The sequence below is a fragment of the Telmatherina bonti genome (genome assembly GCF_933228915.1).
Source record: "Telmatherina bonti genome assembly, chromosome: 11".
Taxonomy (NCBI): Eukaryota; Metazoa; Chordata; class Actinopteri; order Atheriniformes; family Telmatherinidae; genus Telmatherina; species Telmatherina bonti.
This window is the reverse complement of record NC_136629.1, coordinates 33,739,544-33,759,543: the sequence shown is the minus strand read 5'-3', so window position 1 is coordinate 33,759,543 and position 20,000 is coordinate 33,739,544. Positions and strand designations below refer to the sequence as shown.

The 20,000-nt window shown below is 40.4% G+C and overlaps 2 protein-coding genes across 2 annotated transcripts in view; one reads left to right on the top strand and one right to left on the bottom strand.

The window, feature by feature from the left end:
• synpo2la (synaptopodin 2-like a) overlaps window positions 1-2,127 on the bottom strand; it is a 10,280-nt gene extending 8,153 nt beyond the window's left edge. Inside the window, exon 1 of the mRNA XM_079248624.1 lies at window positions 1,773-2,127. Within this exon, the coding sequence (XP_079104750.1) occupies window positions 1,773-1,874 (102 nt within the window). The 5' untranslated portion in view covers window positions 1,875-2,127. The remainder of the gene's footprint in view (window positions 1-1,772) is intronic.
• A 13,808-nt stretch (window positions 2,128-15,935) lies between these two features.
• On the top strand, window positions 15,936-18,137 carry LOC306762388 (arylsulfatase I; the record flags this gene model as incomplete). Its single annotated transcript, XM_079248831.1, has 3 exons — window positions 15,936-16,240; window positions 16,653-16,985; window positions 17,069-18,137. 3 exons carry the CDS (start codon window positions 15,936-15,938, stop codon window positions 18,135-18,137), a joined length of 1,707 nt encoding a protein of 568 aa, XP_079104957.1.
• Between the last annotated feature and the right edge of the window lie 1,863 nt (window positions 18,138-20,000).

The following is a 20,000-nucleotide window of genomic DNA, read 5'->3' as shown; positions in this document are numbered from 1 at the left end:
GGTCGATGATGCTGCATAAGGTCATGTATTAAATTAATATTATATGAGATGTTGCTTTGGTTGCCCTAATTAGTTTTCTTTCCAGCTATTCTGGTTTGCATGTAATGAAATCCCATGTCTCCATTTAGCTAAGCCTTTCAAAGTGGCCTGGGCCTGCTCATGGCACAGGATGTCAAGTTATTCGTTCAATCATTCACCTTGTGGTTGCAAATCATAACAGTTATAATACCCTCACATGCCTGCTCACATAGACCACATGGACAGATCCAAAAATACACACAGAGGCATATAAATAAACATGCATATGCAGGTTCATGGGCACAAACATAGATCTGACACATCGGCTCTTTCAGTGAAGTTCAGCATGGCTCCACCTGTTAGGAGCGATATCATACAAGACCTGACAAGATAACACCTCCCTTCTCTCAGGGGTTAAGGAGCATGCAGTGTTGGACGGTCACACAGAAACAGCTGTCCAATGCCATAAAGGTGACCTGTTGCCAACTTGTGCTGCATAAATCAAAATAGGATTGTTATTGGGAAAAATGAACATAAATTAGATGTTGGATATAGTTTGTGAGAGGGTTTTTATTGCAGGTAGAGGATAACACATGGGAGATTTATTTGAAAATCTTATTATGAAGGATCCTGATTTATTTTCATTATTTTACATTTTTATGTGAAACTGCACCAACTAGTTACATGGTTATTACTAGGAAGCAAGTTACAGATTGGTGAATGTTAAACATTTGTGAACAAGGATGATTTTCACCTTGTCTTATCCAGAGATCTACTTCTCAACTATAAATAGACACCTGCTGAAGTACTACTGCTCAGTCAACAATTATCTCAATTATTTGTAGATTTGTGTGCAAAATGTAAGTGTACGCGACCGAATACCTGAACTATCATCCAAATAATTTTGTTTAATAATACATTTATAATCATTTTCAACACAAAAACCATAAAAGATTACTTAATTTTTTTTCTTTCTACAGTAGGTTGTGATTTTATAACTCACAAATTGATTAATATTTACATTATAAACAAGGACAGATATTGAGTTGTTAGTGTTATTTAGAGGGCTTTTTTTCTAATCCCATGCTTTCTTTTTATATAATGTAAAGTTTTATTTAATAAAAGAAAGAGCATAATGGGAAATCAATATAACTTTTGGACTGTTAGTGAATTTCTTTCTCCTAAAGCAATGATTCTACTATGGCTAAAGTGATTAAAGCTCATTACAAATGGTCCTGGATGTGTAGTGTAAAACATTCATACATTTCACACAGCGAAAGAAGACTAACAAGAAGACTTGAACAAAAATCCATGGGACTATTTCGTTCCTCATCTACTACTTAAAACCAGTGTCATCATCACACAAAGCAAAAAACTGTTTGAAAAACCTGGGTCAGCAATGCTCTGGTTTCACTACAACTCAGCTTTATGTTTTAATGGGAGTAAAGGCACTTACTGGACAACTTCCAGCAGGGTTGCCTTACATTCCCAGCTAGCTTGTACTTGAAGTTTAAAGTTCATCAAATCAATCATCAGTATACTTCTGCATGGAACGCTTCTTAAACAAGATTATGACTCATGTTCAGACTCTGAACCAAACTGCGCAGCAGCCAATATTCTATTTCAGTTTTGTTCACAGCTTCTTAAATCACTCTCTAATTTACCTCAGCTAATGTTTCACATTATTTAGGAAGAAAAACTTTTCCACTTTTCCAAATAATTAAAAATGCAGGCGTTCCTATAACGCATCTTACCTTAGCCACCTGAAGGGGCTTCTGATGTTCCACACCTCCCTGGAGACGAAACCCCCATGGCGCTCCACCGGACAACGTAATGATCACTTCCTCAGCAACCATTGTTCTATGTCTTTTTTTTTTTTTGTTTTCTTGTTTTTCTTGGTTATTTTCCGTTATTCTTTGATTTTTATGTTTTATTCGAGGGGCTCCCCCTCCCTCAGTGCATTTGCTCCATGGTTAGCAGTCAGGGCCCCCTAGCAGAGCTCTGACCTGGTCTTCGCCTGCCGCACTGTCTGGACTGACTTCCCTCTGAGCCCCGAGGCTAACACTCACACCTGTACACACTCATGCACGCACACTAACCCGTACCCACAGTTACACAGCCATCATAGCCAAAGGAAGGGGAGAGAGGAAGAGAAATATGATGGGAGGGGGCGTCTGTGACTGCTTACACTGAGGAATGTCTGGCCCAAATGAGCCAGGGGAAGGTCCAGCTCAACACTTGTCCTGTCACTCAGACCTATGCCACTGGGTTGTTGATAGCCTCTCCAAAAATAGGACACCTTTGCTGCTCTGCCTGCTCCTCTGCAGACCACGGCAAAGTTAACATTCAGAACATCCTAATGGCTGCGTTTTATATCTGACACTGAGGTCATTAGTAATCTTCGGTCTCAGCCAAACTGCTCAAAGTTTGAAGAAGTATGGAGATGCAGCACTGTAGGTTTGGTGTGGATATGGTGGTTTTGTGCTTTTAAAACACTTCTTTATGAGAATTTGTTGATGTAAGCAGTGTTTTCATGTTACTTAATCCATACAAATCTCTAGATTTCCACACATCTTAATAATGATTGCTGAACTGGCACATTGTTTGAGTCAAGATAGAGGTCGTGGTTGGATTTTGGGGGATTATCCAGATCCCTACCTGGATCCAGGTATGTTTTATAGCAGGGGGACCCAAGGCTGGTTCTCCAGATCTAACACGCTGCAACTTTCAGATGCAACCCTTGTCCAACACACCTTATGATATGACTGGCCTGTTACCAGGCCTCTGCAGGGCTGGATGGACATGCAAAAGAGGGAATTCAGCTCTTTGGTTCAGGTGTTTTGGACAAGGGTTGCATCTAAAAGTTGCAAGATGGCAGATCTCGAGGACCGGACTTGGACACCCTGTTTTAAAGGATTTTTTTCTAAAGGGCCAAGGAGATCATTTTGCCATTAGCATCAAACTAAAAACTAATGGCCACAAAAAATTAGGAAAAAAATAAATAGGATGGTTTGGCAGAGGTCTGTCTGCAGTCTCTGAGTGCTTCTAGTTAATTAAGTGGAGGATGGAGCACTGAGTCACCAATAACTTAGCTAGTTGATCTATGTTAGTTAGGACCAGGCCCACAGTGGCAAAAAAAAATGTCTCTTTATTTTACCTTCTGATCTACTTTGAAGCACTTAAATAACTGAAACACAGAACATACGTCGGTAGACGTAAATTTGCATGAAATGGGTTATGGAGAAATTTCTGAGCTTTTTAAAACCGTCAATGAAGGCGACACTGCTATCATCAATACTGCAGGAGCTTTGCAATGATCGCTGCTGCCTTTGGCAGCCTTGCTCTGCAGCTGTCTCCAGTCCTCAGGATAGTAACTGAGATCAGTCCTGTGTCAGACACTCAGGAAAACAGTGTCGTCCTCTCGTCGTGGAGAAGTGTCATATGTATCAGAAATTACACTTTGAGCAAGTTGTAAACCATATAGCAGGATTGTTTTAAGGGATAAGTGTTTAATGTGTTCTTACAGAGGGACGGTGGTATTAAGTCAATATCTGAGCAAATATGTAGTTATAGAATTATGGATCAGTTGTACAAATAACCCCCCCTAGTGGCCAAAAAAATGTTTTCCAATTCCCTCCCAGAATGAGTTATCCTCTTCATTCTTTGGGATGCGTTTTTTTTTTTTTTTTTTGTTTAGGTTGAATAAAACTTTATACCATATTCCTTAATACTGTGTTTTATGAACCCATTCTTTATGTAATGTTTACCTGTCACTTCACATATTATTTGTATGAAATTTTAACCTGCGACTGCACTTCATTTGTTGTTTATTGTCTTATTTGGCCTCTTCTAAAGCATTCAAGACTTCCATGTCCAAAAACCAGAACTGTGAGACTTTTTCAGCAACATTGATTTCTGACAAGATGTATTTTTATCGAGAAATGAGAAAGATATGGATGATCAGTTTTCTTTTTCTGCTATTTTAGTTGGAGTAATCCAATGTGGTGGCATAGTGGTTACCACTGTGGCCTCACAGCAAGATCCTGGTTCAACCCTTGGCTAGGGCGAGGTTTGGACAGTGGCCTTCTGAGTTTGCATGTTCTCCCTGTGTATGCGTGGGTTCTCTCCGGGTACACCGTCTTCCTCCCATTGTCCAAAGACATGTATGCTAGGTTAATTGGTTACTCTAAATTGCCCCTAGGAGTGAGTGTGTGCATGAGTGGTTGTTTGTTTCTGTGTGGCTCTGCGATGGACTGGCGAGCTGTTCAGGGTGTACGCTGCCTTTCACACACAGACTGCTGGGATAGGCTCCAGCTTCCCCATGACTGTTCATCACATTAAGTGATTAGGATAATGAATGAATGAATGAGTGAATGATTAATACAATGTGCTGTTTCCTAACTGTGACTGTTGTTCTGTCAAACTAGATAAAAACACAGCATTGCAGATCCTTCTGGTTCCATTTAACAAGCCAAAAGTAAAACAGGAGTCTGCTTTGTCACTTTGCAAAAGATACTGTCTCACAAAATAAAGAAAGAAAATTGTTCAAATTCATAAGAAGCAGCATGACCATAGTTTTTCTTTCCCTTATAGCTCTGCATGCCCCTTAGTCTTTTTTTCATATTCTTTTTATTGTGCAGAAATGGATTAAAGTGGATTGTAAAGTGCAACAGGGACACAAGGATCGTTGCTTTAACTCAGAAAATGGAGAAAGCAGAGTGTTTTTCATAACAAAGAACAACTGATAAGTGAGAAGAGGGCTTTCTTCTGTTCCCCCAGTTAATTAGTTTGGATGTGTCTGTCTCCCCTTTCAAGGTTTTCACTGTTTCATTAGGTGTCGTATTTTCTCCTCCTGTTCGGCCCTTTTTACTCTGAAGTGTGTTTGACTTCTTCTCTGTTCGCTATTCTCATTTCTCTGTTTAACGACTTCTCCGTCGGCCAACTTGCCTCCCGAGGAGACTGTCACAGATTTTGTGGAATAGAAAGTGGCTCAGATTCAATGCCCTTTAACTGTGGCATCTGTGCCAGAATGGCAGATACTGCCAAGCAGCCACAGCCAGCTCCGGCCTCCAGCTCAGATGAGGAAAAAATGGGACCATCGTTCTGAACTAAAGCCTTTAGTTATAGCAATGCACAAAGTGAACAGTGTAGGTATTTAAAAGAAACAGATGAAAGCTTTGCAAGTGTTGATGGTGATGGAGACAATTATCTTTCATTTATAGCAGGGGTGTCCAAAGTCGGTCCTCGAGGGCCGCTGTCCTGCAGGTTTCCCATGTATTCCTGTTCCAACACATCTAGCTTCCACTAAATGGATCAAACAGCCAATGACGTGCACAACTGATTAAGCTCTACTACTAATTAATTTGAATCAGGTGTGTCTGAGCAGGGATACACAGAAAATCTGCAGGATTCTGGCCCTCGAGGACCGGAGCTGGACACCTCTGATTTATAGAAAGATCTCAGTCAGACTCTGAACACTGTCTGCTTTTAATTTCCCCAAAATGGATTCAAGACTGACTGAACTACGTTGTAGAAACTTATTGAAGAGTCTTTTTGTTAAATGTTAAAATGTTTAAAAAAAGAGGTAGTCTTTCATATAAAGGGGGTTCAATGCTAATTGTTTTCCAACATATTGTGATTTCACTCTAATGCAGGATTGTCAAACCCTGGTCTTTGATGACCACTGTTATCCGGGTTTTACATGTTTCCCTAATCCAACACAGCTAAATCAAATTAGATTGATGCAGCACCTTTGTGTCAAGTTCTGCACAACTACCAGTTAATATGACCAGGTGTGTTAAATCAGGGAATCTTAAACCTGAAGGGCGGTAGTCATCGTGGTGTTAGACGTCTTTGCTCTAAGCAGGTATGTAAAGTTTTCCTCCTGTATTTGATTTTACTGTTTAAACTAACATTTTCCCATTTAATAGTAACTTTCATGGTGCTGTCCAGCAAAATTCTGTTAGTAATGTGGACTGTATTATTTTGACTGTAGGGTTTGTCTTTTTTTTTTTTTTTTTTTGTCCTTGATAATTGTTAAATCATTTCATATAATCTGCTACATCTTGAATGTTATGCAACTGTTTTATATTATTACATCTTTAGGCAAGGACAGTTTATTTGTATGGCACAATTCAACAACATGGTGATACAAAGGGCTTTACAAAGACATTCAAACATTAGAAAACAAGAAGTATAATTTAAAATTTAAAACTGAAAAGAAAATTAGATTAAAAACTATTCAAATCAGGATCAATTCCAACTGAAAATAAACATTTACAAATAAACTTTAGCAGTTTGGTTTACAAGATTTAGTGGTTCTCTTCTTCTTTGAGCTGCTTTCTTTTCTCCATTAGGTTTTATTTTATGTCCATAATTATAACATTTTCATGACCCTCCGTTGGATAAGCTGTGAAGTATTTTACAGTATAATCTTACATATTATTTTATTGATTAATAAAAGAATCTATTAATTATAAATTTATTATTAATAATAATAAATGAAAGAATATGTAAAATACTTCAGTTGGTATAGTCCAAAGGGAGGACAGAGAGAGAATTCAATTTCTTTCATGTGATTTTGTGATATTGTACACTTTTTTTTTTTAAAAGTTTTGAGGTATTGTTTTCTCTGTAACTTGAAAATATAAGACGAGTTTCTCAAGATTAAAGAGACTAACACATTATTTATGTCATAATTACACTGCTGCAGCTCTTCCTGCCACCTTCTGTCTGAAATGCTCCATTTTAAGCAGAATTTCAACCAAAAGTACCCAATCCTTTTAGCCCTTGGGACTTTTTTCGAGGGAACTAAATAATTCATTCCGACTGCGGTTGTTTGTGTTTCCACTGCGCTCTAAAGTCCCATGAATATGAGTCCAATTACTGACTGAGTCACTGCCGGATGTGAGGAGAGGGTCTGATCTGCAGCACGCAGATGGAGGCACTGAAGCCATGTTGAAAATGAAGAGCATTTCAGCTGCAGTCACACAAATATGGCTCCAATCAACAGGGTTACACTCAGGTTTGGATGTTTTTTTGGAGTTTAAGAAAGCAGCAGCAACTGATTAAAAGTAAATAAAATAAAAAAATCTGACAGTTTATCACTGATTGTTTTCTTTACAATTCATATTCTGAAAGGTTTACATAATGAATGAGGAGACATCTTCTAATCTAAAATTATATTTACTAACACCATGAACACTCCTTGTGTACAATTAATATTCTGATATTTTAGAGTCAGCGGTGATTAAATATTTCTTTAGTTTTGCCTTCAGCTTGGTGTGTCATTTGTTGAAATATAAAACGGATTTCTCTTTAGTTTCTTCAATAAGGAAGTTAAACATGACTGAAACCGAGCCTGGTCTTTGAGATCTACTTCCAGGCGTCTGCAGAGCTGAATGACATGTGAATGAGAGAATTCAGTCATTTGATTAAGGTGTTTTGGAGAAGAGCTGCATCTAAAAGTTGCAGGATAAAACATCTCGAGGACTAGACTTGCACACCTGCCATACTGAAGTATTTCAAGTCTGTTACTCTGTGCTGATAAAACTCTGGTTTTATAGTAGCTAAGTCTGGTGACTAAATTGCTAAGTTTACAACACTGGTGGTGTCAGACTTTCTACACTGCAACGTCAAACGGATGTGTGGAGTGAGTCCTTGCAAAAAGTGTGAACTGCATGAGTTTAATAACACCTGAGAGCCCTGACTCTTTGTTCTTTGAAGCTTGCAAAAGGAAAAGCACAACCTTTAAATATTACATGATCATTTAAAATTCTGGATTACTACGCAATGTTTCAGCCACTTAAGGTGAAGCCTTTTCTCCATTTTGTTACAATGCATGCACAGAAAACAATCATGTAACTCGCTGATTGAAAGGTCAAATCCACAATGTCATCTTTAAAGGATTCATGAAAAATCACCCATTGTTCACTCTTAAGTCTGCAGCTTAAACAAGTTAACTAGAAACACTTCTCTAAGTTATGACTCTTCACTACGCTGTCATGCCAGTGTTTCAGTTTGATGTACAAGATGTTATCACTGCTCTAATTCTGAACTTCCTTCAGGCTGGACTGACTTGTTTTGTGCCTCCAGGTTGTCTCCCGTTCATCATGGCCTGAACTCTTGACCCCAGTTTGTGGCAGACGGCATCGCATCTCTCCCAGGATCCCCACTGTCCTGAGAGAAACCATCCCTCTGTCATCTGCTGCATGAAACAGATGCCGAGTTGCTCCAGGTGGCCCCTCATAACCTCCGTGTGCTGTCACCAGTGAGTCAGGCATGCACACATACACATACCTCTAAACTCACACAAAACAATGGTTCAGACCATCTGTCTAAAAAAACGTGTTATACAACGGGTCAATCTCACTAAGCTCTGATTGGTCAAAGACACAATCTGTTGGTTCCCTTCACTGGTTGCTATGCTGGTCATGACATGATGCTTTGCCACTTTGTGCTGCACTGTCTGGAAGACCAGAGTTCATGTTGGTGTTATCTAGAAGCCACACAAGCTTTTATATGATTAATTATTTATTTTATTTATGTCCTCAATGCTTATTACAGTGTATCTATTATATAATTATCACCATTAAATCTATTATAACTATTTCCACTAACAAAAACACTTTGGGACTCAGCTTACATGCTATTCTGGCTAACCTGTTTCCTGCACAGTGGGCTGTGGTGTGTACAGCTTCAGTGACCTAATGTTTGAAACTGTGCTCAACTAAAAGCTGAGCCAAGCTGACAGGCTGCTGCCGCGATCATTCTGTGATCCTAAGCTAAAGGGTAATGTCAGCATGTGGCATCTGACATTTCCATGGAGGAAATTTCAACGTGCTCATTGTTTAGCAGCTATATTTACCATGTTTGGGGCGGCTGTAGCTCAGGAGGAAGAGCAGTTGTCCTTCAACAGGTAAGTTGAGGGATCGATTCCAGGCTTCCCCTGAAATGCCGAAGTGTCCTAGGGCAAGACACTGAACCCCAAACTGCCCCCCGATGTGCCTATCGGGGTATAAGTGTGTAGAATGAGTGTGTGTGTGTGAATGGGTGAATGTGACAAGTAGTGTAAAGCGCTTTGAGTGGTCTGTATGACTAGAAAAGCGCTATAGAAGTACAAGTCCATTTACCATTTACCATGTTGGGAACACATTGAAAATAATCATCTGCGCAACACTGGTCCTGTCAGATTGTAGATATGAGTGTCTAAAAGCAGAGGTGGCAATTCCTGGTCCAGAAAGTAAAAGTCCTGCCATGTTTTTGGATCTACCTGTACATTTAGAACAGATGTTTTCACTAACATGTTTATTTACATGGCAAATAAACTCTGCTCATTAAATTCAGCTGGTTTGGTGACTGGTCGGAACAGCTGCCGGACAGGACTTTGACTTTCTGGACCAGGAATTGCCACCTCTGTCGAAAAGCTATAAAATGGTTGTAATTGGTTGATGGTAATACAACAAAGATGAAGTTGTCCAAATCAAGAGGATTCATCCTGATGTCTGCAGAGGTTTTAGCTTTAATTAGACCTCATAATACAAATCGTTCACTGGTGGGACAGAAGCTGCTTTTTAACACATAAGAACCCAGTGTGACATTTAAGATACATCCAGTTTCTGAGACATTTGGCATCACGTTATGGTGCAAACTTTGTTCAAAATCCCGTGGGACATTCATTCATTCATTCATTAATTATCCTAACCGCTTAGTCCAATGAAGGGTCGCAGGGAAGCAGGAGCCTATCCCAGCAGTCTGTGTGCGAAAGGCAGGGTACACCCTGGACAGCTCGCCAGTCCATTGCAGAGACACCCAGAGACACACGGACACAAATAACCACTCACGCTCACACTCACTCCTAATATGACTTTTGTCTTCTGTCCCTTATGGACACCAGAAAGCAGAAGACTTCACTATAAAAATGTTTGACTATCAAATGGTTATAAATAGCAAATATCTCTAAAAAAAATAAATAAAATAAAATAAAAATTTGGTATCTTTTTTCATTTTACATTTTGTTAAAAGGTCAAATTAAGACTTTATGGGTTAAAATGGATTTTTGAATTGGCTGCTTTTGTTTTTGCATGCAGTATCACTTTAATCCTCACGGTGGCACTCTCTTCTCCGTCAACACACACACGCACACACACGCACACACAGGCACAACGCTTCTGTAATCGATTTTATTTTTGATGAGTCAAAGGCAGCATGTTCTCCTGAGGGGGGAAATGTCTGATAAGATGGAGCAACCCAACAGGAAGGTTTTACAAGAAGGTGGAGGATGAAGCAGAGGAATCACTGAAGCAAAAGTTTGTCAGTTTGACACAAGGCCACCAGCATTTTCTGTGAGCACTTTGTTTGATGTGATGAGACTGAGCTGTCCCACGCACCCTTCTCGATCCATCACAGAGCGTGGGGAGAATAGGGAGACGATTAGGTTTCTACTGGCTGAAAAGTGATCTTAGAGTATTTCAGGAGCAGCAGAGTCAGTGCCCCCCCACCCACTCAATCCACCCCCTTCAGGTCTGGTGGGAGTGACAATGTCTGTGAGATGTCTGTCTGCTGTCTCCCAGATAAAAGACAGATGTAACCTCTGACCATGCAGTCTTAGATTACACTCTGTGTAGTTTCAGTGATTAAAGAAACGATGAAAACAACAGATACGGAAATAAAGTTGTCATTTTGAAGCAACTTACCAATCAGCAGTTCAGTCATGCATATTGATCAAACCTAATTGTAAAAAAAACAAAAGGACTTTGTAAATAATGAAGGTCACATAAATCACTTGTGACTTGCAGGCTGCTGTAGGTGTGTTTTACTCACCTGTTGCCTGAAGACAGGATGGTTGCACAGAGTTTTTAATGAGAAGAGGCAGCAGTCTTCTCTGCATATGGAGAAAATTATTCCCTTGAAAATGATAAGTTTGTCTGCGTTTTGATTTTTATCAGGAGACTTTGGTTTGACTCCAGTTAAACTCCGTTTTTTAGTTAGTTTTTTTGCCCATCTTCTCCTCAACCTGTACAGTTTATTAAAAGGAGTATCAGTTTATTTTTACTCCTATTTTCATTCATAGTTTAGATAGAAGCAGCTGTGGTTTTCAACTAAGGCTTACGTTACTTTTTGCATGTTTTATGGAGCATTTCATTAGAAAGACTAAGATGACATGTTTGTTAGAGATATTTAACAGCAAATATTCACTCTGGTGACTGAACTCATCTAGTATGCCGAGGTCGACATCCAACCCCTCTGGCTTCTGGCGATCCTTTGACAATTTACAGACCGGTGAATTTCCACACAGTGACACCTGCTGGCATTGTTGATTCCTCTAACTTACCTCCATGAGAACTGGCTTCATCGAGAGATATAACTTATGTCTGCTAACTCATCTTCTATCATCATCTTGTTTTGTGACGAACACGTTCAGAAGTGCAGAGCTGCAATGCAATGTGCTCTACCGACCACTGAACTCAGTGTTTTTAGGAAGGTACAGCTTCGTCTGGGGATCAGACCTCCAACCCTGTAATTTCTGGATGATTGTTAAAGGCCACACTCCAAGAAAAAGCTAGAACTCCTTTAAGCTGATTCTTACAACCCCGTTAGAGGAAAGTAGCTTGCCTGAAAAAAAGAAAAATAATTTTAATCTAGTTTAAAGTCAGAAGTCAGATCTTGTGCTTTTTGTTAGTTTAATATTCATCCCTTTTTTGTCTCTAGTTTTGTCCAGACTGACTCTTGGCAAGAACTTAAAATTGTCATTTGATGCTTTCAAAATGATATGAACTTTCATTTAAAGTGTGTTTTGGTAAGGTGTCTGTTAGCTGAAACATACCTCATGTATCAGATATATTCGTGTGGATTTTGGCTGTTGTGAAAGAACAAGGAAAACTAGATTTCTATGCCATGTGGAGCAGCCACATTCCACTTCATAAAGATGCCTGTGTCAAACCTTGTTACATTTCTAGCTGTTTTGTATTCATGCAGTGGGTTATATTTCCAGAGGAGCATACTTATTGGCTCGACATGATTGCACAGATTGTGCAGCATAATGCAGCAGCACAGTAATAAGACCCCCATGAAGTCAAGATCTGACCTCCTCCTTCTACACTCAATGAAGACTAGAGAGAGATGACACTTACTGGTACTACAGTCTTGTTTCTTATTGAAGTGTGACACAGAAGTAACATTCACCTCCATCATGCACCGCGAGGATCAGTTAAAATGAAATTACATTTTTCTCATAGAACATAGAAATAACATTTTTCTTATGGAATAATGTTGCATTAAATGCTTTATTTTGTTTCTGCATTGAGTATTATGCAGTCTGTGTTACTGGCATCATTACATGTACTGACATCCACTTTCTGTAAAGGACAGGAAATCAGTGCTCTAATTAATATGAGCTTTTTAGGACCCAGAAAAGGCTCTAATATAAATATCTTTAAATATATTTAAATATGAAAAGGGACTCTTACTGTTTGATCGCAGTTTTGCTCTTACTACTGCTTTCCAATGTGGTTTTAATGCTGTAAATGGCAAATAAACTGAACTGAAGTATTTTCAGTCCAATCACAAAGATACACTCCCACAAAAGATGCATCCACCTTAGCTCTGGTGCAACAGAAGGTTCAGATCAAGTGAGTCACTTATTTGCCATCATGAATAAATCACACCCACTGCTACTCCCTTCTACACTCTGCAGCACCGTCTTGTCCAAAACACACAAACAAACAGGAATGCATACACACACAGTGGTTGCCTCCCTCTGTGGTCAAGCAGAATGTATTTTCTGGGTTTGGTTTTACTGGTGACAGCAGTGCACAGCTTTTCCTCAAAAGTTGAAAAAAACAAAAAAAGTCCATCTAAGATCTGAGTCCTCTTTAGATTATTTTTAATGCTCTCTCTATTTTTGGCATTAAGCTTTCATCGTGTTTGAAGCCCAGGTCTACAGACCACATGTTATATCCAGGAGAATCTAGGCTGCTACAGATGTGAGTTTTTGTGAGTACTTTCTCTTTTTGTTTCCTCGCAGATACTCGAGGAAAGAGCTCTGTGCACCACCTTGCTCTCTGTACTCTTCAAGAAGTCATTTGTCACTTTCCATTTTTACCACCTCCACCCTCCCCCCCACCTCATCCCCGTGTCTGCACCCTCTAAGCGGTAAAACGAAGTTCATGTCGCCCTGCATTTCCCTGAGGCACACTGACGGCTACACCCACAGACCCTGACGCCCACGCACCGCAAGACAAAGTGACTGCTCCTTTTATGCCACTTTGTTTATGTTGTACTATCTCATCTTGGACAGTGAAGCTCTCTTAATGCTTATTTGTTTGGTTTGTTTTTTCTCTCTCCTCCACATCCCCCCTTGTTGCTTTTTTTTGTTTTTTTTATGATGTGAATCCTTGTTTTTTACTTCCTCACATTTCCCACCAATACCTCACATCAACTTTCCTGCTCTCTCAATCACCGCAGGGAAAAAGCCTCCGAATTTTCCCACAGGGTAAGGTAACACGAGTTTGCTTCTACAACGAAGGGAACAGCCTTGTATTTGAGGCATTGATTTCCTCACAGCATAATGGGAAGGAGATGGCAGTGAGGTGAAGGCTGAGAGCCTCGCGGTCGATACACATTCTCACCAAGCCGGATGTTTCCCTGAGAAGTTTCAGTGCCCTCGCATGGATGTAACTATCAGCAGTTGACTATTAACTGAGTAAATAACAAGGATTGTATTTTAAATAGCGAGTTATTTTATCATTTGAAATATGACAGTGGCAGTGGGTGATGTGTTACTTTAATTGGAGTGACAGCTTGTATGATACTGTCAATATGGTAGCATTGACAGTAACAGTGGACTAATACTGACGTCCATTCAGAGATTTTATATTCTTCCAATAATTCCTCCAAATTATCCCAGTTAAACCAGTTTATGAGTTTGTGTGAACTAGTGCTTTATCAAAAATGTACTTCTTCTCTCGAGGTAAAAATTCCTTTTAAAGTTACACATTATGGTTGATTTCCCCTTTCTAAAGTTGACTTTTTCACAGTAACAAAAAAGCAAATATTTACTGTATGATGAGTATGTAAAAGCACTGTAGCAGGTATCACAGCTTAACATTTCTTGAAGCAGCTTCCTCCTTATCATTCCTGGAAGAGCTGTTCCCACAAGTTTGCTAAAATGTATAGATTATGAGGTTTGGAGAAAAAGTGTCAATTTATGATGTGTTTAAAAGCATTATCCTGTTGTAGAAGCCGTCCTCTGTGTTGTGTTTTGGACAGGAGACTTTGTTTTGTTTGTTGTTTTTTTACAAGTTGACACAATTACACACACACACACACACACACGTATATGCTTGATGTAAAGCAAACTGATATGAAAGTAGAACTTCTTCATAGTCTTTTGTTTATTACCCCTGCCAAGGAGGCAGCAGAAATTCTTTTTCTGGCATTTACCTGTCCGTCTGTTAGCAACTTTATGCAAAATTTACTGGATTCTCATGATTTTTTTTGTCAGAACGGGTCCTGTTCTAACTTAAGATTCTATTAAATTTTGGAAATGATCTCGATCACCATCAGGAATTTTTTTTGAAGGATTCTTTATTATTATTACAAGATAGGCTCATTTTTAGTTTATATGCACATTTCTCAGGATAAATGGTCAGGATGATTGATCAAAAAAAAAGTTCCCAACAGGTTTTACAAGATATGAAAGATAGATCTGGATCCCAACAAATTTCTGGATACTATTCTATTCTACAGTCATTTAGCAGATGCTTTTATCCACAGCGACTTACATATGGGTGAGAACAACACAAGCACGAAATCAAACAGTAGAGGACATCGTAGGAAGCATGCTGGTGGACAGTTCAGGTCCTACCATGAATTGCTACATGCTTTTTTTTTTTTTTTTTTTATGTCTTTGTTTACTCCCTTGCCACACCATAATATCAGCTATGTTATAATACAAATAATTATTACCATAAAGTTTGTTGCAAAGAACTGGGCTAAGTTCTCCAACTTTCCAATAAATACAGCTATACTAAGTGTTGAAGTGCTCCTTGAAGAGCTGAGTCTTCAGCTTTCTCTTAAAACTTACTACCATCCAAAATTGGAAAAAAAATAGGGGATCTTTGGGATTTTCATCATTGCAAGAGAACAAGTGAGGATATAAACACCACAATATAGCCAAAACACAGTGGATTGATTATCAGTGTGTCAGGGATCTAACAGTGTATAAATATAAAATGAATGTAGGACTAGAACAGCCCCGCCTCTCACCCAAAGATTGCTGGGATAGGCTCCAGCTCCCCTGCAACCCTTATTCAGACTAAGCTGTACTGATAATGATTGAATGAATGACTAGAACATCACAATATGTGTGGAAATGGGCTGCTTTGCAGAAGTCTGAGTGTTTTTCTAGTTTTATACGTAACATTTTATAAACTGTTCTGCTTTATTATTTGACTTATTGTCTTGTCTTACCTGGTGGTTATCCATAACTTATTTTTAACATCATACTCACATGCCTGTGCTATAATTCACAGACAACTTGCTCTGGTCTTCAGTCAAATCACAATGTCTGTACTGTCTGCTGAGGCTCACCACATAAGCTAGTATACACACATGGCAAATATTTTCGTTTCCCAGGATTTCTCAACCACCTTATGAGGCGCCTGAAAGTACGCAGGAATGTTGCAAGGCACTGCAAGAGAAGTAGTCTCCATGTGTTTTTCAACCACTCACCTTTCGCCAACTTGTTGTCCTTTACAGAGAGCAGGTTTTCCCCACCCAACATATTAGTTGGCTTTTTCTCTGCCTGCACTCACAAGATTAGGAAGAAGCCTCAGAAAAGAGTTTCAGCTCATCCCAAACGGACACATAAGACACATAGATCTGTGAAAAACGCTAATAACACAGCATTGCTGGACATGAAGCGACCAGTCTGCTCACTGCTTTTCCTGGTGATTGATGTGGTCTTGCTCAGTGGTCTTTGCTGCTTGTGTGAACTCAAGTCAATGAATGGCAGTGTGAACACAGAGAAGAAGGGGAACCTCAAGGCGCCTCATCTTATCTTTATCATGGTGGACGACCAAGGCTACGGAGACATTGGTTACCACGGCTCAGACATCCACACTCCTGTGTTGGACCGGCTGGCAGCAGAGGGGGTCAAACTTGAGAATTATTACGTCCAGCCTATCTGCTCGCCTTCTCGCAGTCAGTTCATGACAGGGCGGTGAGTTTTCTTGTTCTGCCTCTTCACATTTGATTTAATTGAATATAGAGTCAATAACAAAAGTCAAAATCTAGTAAAGCTAAAAAAAAAACAAAATTATGCAATATTTCTTTGCAAATACAATAGAATGGAATGAATTAAACAAAAAAAAAAATCAATAAAACTCAAAGATTGATCATTACCTTGTTTAAAACTATCAATACTGTATAAATGTTTCTGTACTACGTAATCTTTAAAGCAGGGATGTCCAAAGTAACAGTATAATTACATTACAATAACTTTTAAAGCAATAAATATTTTGGCAAACAACTGTAGGACATCCAGAAGTGTAAATCATTAGTGATTTTTTTTTTTTTAATTTTTTTTTTATCATATTTGTTTATTGTAATTTCCTATCTTCTTATGCTGCCAGCTACCAAATTCACACTGGACTCCAACATTCGATCATCCGATCACGTCAGCCCATCTGCTTGCCTCCAGACATTCCCACCCTACCTGAACGCCTGGCGGAGGCTGGGTACGCCACACACATGGTGGGTAAATGGCACCTGGGCTTCTGCAGGCCAAGCTGCCTGCCCACAGGACGTGGCTTTCAGAGTTTCCTGGGAACTCTGACTGGCAGTGGAGACCACTTCTCCTACCGAAGCTGTGATGGAGCTGAAGCTTGTGGATTTGACTTGCATGATGGAAATAGACCTGCCTGGGAGATGAGCGGGAACTACTCCACTGTGCTCTACATAGAGAGGTGAGAGTAAACTAAATCATGCATACAGTGGAAAAAAATATCAGAGTTCTTTAAATCTTACAATCTCCTCTTTGTTGAATCAGAGTGAAGCAGATCCTGAGAAGTCACAGTCCCCACACACCACTCTTCCTCTATGTCTCGCTGCAGGCGGCGCATGCACCTCTGCAGGTACCGGATCATTTTCTGGACCCCTATAATTCCCAGACCAACCGTAACAGGCGTCACTACGCAGCAATGCTGAGCTGCCTGGATGACGGAGTTGCACAAGTTGTCAAGGAGCTGAAGACCAATGGGTTCTACCAAAACTCAGTGATGGTCTACTCATCTGATAATGGAGGGCAGCCACTCTCAGGGGGGAGCAATTGGCCACTTAGAGGAGGCAAAGGCACCTACTGGGAGGGGGGCATCCGAGCTGTGGGCTTTGTCCACAGTCCCCTCCTGAAGAGGAAAGGTGTTGCAAGTAAAGCATTAATCCATGTCTCTGACTGGTATCCCACGTTATTGGGGCTTGCAGGAGCCCCGCAGTCCCATCATGGCCTTGATGGTTATGATGTCTGGGGTGCCATCAGCAAGGGTCTACCCTGTCCTCGGACTGAAATCCTTTTCAACATTGACCCGGTGTCCAGGAAACCCGAGGAGCCATATGACAAGGCATTGGGACTCAATGGCTTTGGAATCTGGGACACAGCCGTAAGGGCCGCGTTAAGGGTTGGTAACTGGAAGCTTCTGACAGGAAATGTGGGCGATGGCGACTGGATACCACCACAGGTTCTTGCATCTGGTCCAGGAAGGTGGCAGAAACTTGAGAAGCGGCGCAATGAAGTGGGGAAGTCAGTGTGGCTGTTTGACATCAGTTCCGACCCGTATGAGCGGATTGACCTCGCAGAGGCTCGGCCAGAGATAGTGAAGCATCTGATGGTTAGACTGGCAGAGTACAACCAGACAGCTGTGATGGCCAGGAACCCTCCAGATGATCCAATGGCTGACCCAGACCTCCATGGAGGTGTGTGGAGCCCATGGCTGGGCCTGGACGGGCAGAAGGAAGACAATGTGGAAGGGAAAATACTGAAGATTAAGCACTGCAAATTGTACAAATTAAAAGCCCTCTTCAAAAAGGTGGGCTCGCAGCTGCAGAGGAACACCTTGTTCTAAATGTCACTTTGAGAAACATTCAGACTAAAGGATTCAATATGCTTTAAATGTGTGAAGTATTGTCCAAATGTTTGTAGCTATCATGACTTACCAGACTGAAATATAATGATTGGGCTTCAGTTGCGACATGCTGTTATGTAGCGCAAGAGACGGTGAGCACAAAATGAGAGATAAGCACACAAGACAGATGGACAAGATAGACCCACAATGGAATTCTGAAGGTCGACAGATGAACGGCCGTCCTGACAGACAAAGCAGACAGGACTGTGTTGCTGTCTGAGCACACTGACTCACTCTCTGTCCTGCGGCCAAACTGCAGCGGAGAGACAGTTGACCGTCGCTAGAAGCCATGTGTGTCACTCTGCATTTATGCCTGTATTCAAGAATAGTTTGTTAAAGTGGCACAAGTGTGTGCACATGAATGCAAGTTCCGAAATGACCTCTCAGTGTCTCATTGCCCCATAATCTGGGGGGACTTTGTGAGGTTGATCTAAAAAGACACCCATTGGCAAAAGGGAGTGGGGGGTTTGGGGGGGGGGCAATAAATGCCATCTTGTTTGTTCTTTTTTTCCTACAGATGCCCCTCTGCTCAGAAAGACCTCGGACCACCATAAAACGTCCTCTCCCTGCAGCATTGACCAGCACAGTCTCAGTGGCGGATGCCATAAGAAAATTATTCTATTAATTTAGAAACTGCTAAACTTATTTGCTGTTATAAAATGTGCAGAAAATGGTCCAAATTAATGTGGATTTACAATCTTTCAAGGAGTATATCTGTGTGCCATGCAGAAAAATCAGCTTCATTTCGCAGATCTCTTAATGTTACGTTTTTTTTCTCTCATTTTTATAACATTTATCAATAAATTGTGCTTAAAATGTGACACTTTTTTTTTTTATTGTTCGTCAACATAACATGGGTTCAGTTACAGAAACATTTTTTTTTTTTTTTTGCAGTTTGCACATGCCCTCAGTTGATGGATTGTATATTTACAAAATAGTGAAAAATAAAATAACCATAGAATGTGACACTTTTTAAAGTCTAATTATGCTCCACTCACTCATCTATCACCTTAATCTTGCCACAAAAGGGTTAGATGGCAGAAGGCTTGACTTGTGAGGACCAGAATGAACTGATATGAACATGATTTCCCAGAATGCTGGTCTGTGGAAGCCACAGTCCTGTGCTGCTGTGATGTACCGTGAAAACAGAGGTGGTAATGTTAGTCTTAAGCAGTATGTACCACAGTAAGCAACTCAAAACATTGTTATTGTGCAGGAGCTCATTATTTGACCCTAGCCTTTAGGTATGGAGCATTAACAGAGTATAAAAATGTGTTTGTGTGTGAGTGTCAGCAATAATCCCACACACAGCAGCAGTAGGGCTGCAGATTTCTCCCCAGCGGTCTGATAATGAATATTTAGTTGTCCTTCTCTAGCTTCTCTCTTCCCTCTGGTCAACTCTCACACTTTCCTCCTCCCCCACCTCCTCCCTCCTTCCTTCTTGTACCCTCAGTTCCGTGCTCAATCCCTCTGCAAACCAGCCTCCCTCGTTTTTCTCACTTTGCATTGCTTCCTACTCACTTATGTCTGCTCATTTGTAAGATTGAGTTGGAGGTATCGGCTTCGTTTTGCTCTGAGCTCTATGGCATGCAGTTAAATAAAAAGAGTGGAGGAGGGATGAGAGAGCTCCTTGGAGGCTGCAGGGGGCTGTCGTATCCTGAGGTACTTGTAGATAAGATTGAAAAGTCTTGTTTGGTGAAAAATCTTCATTTCATTGCATCCATAACACACTTTCAGCATTTACAGTAATAACATAGCGAAAGGACATACACACACACACACACACACACACACACACACACA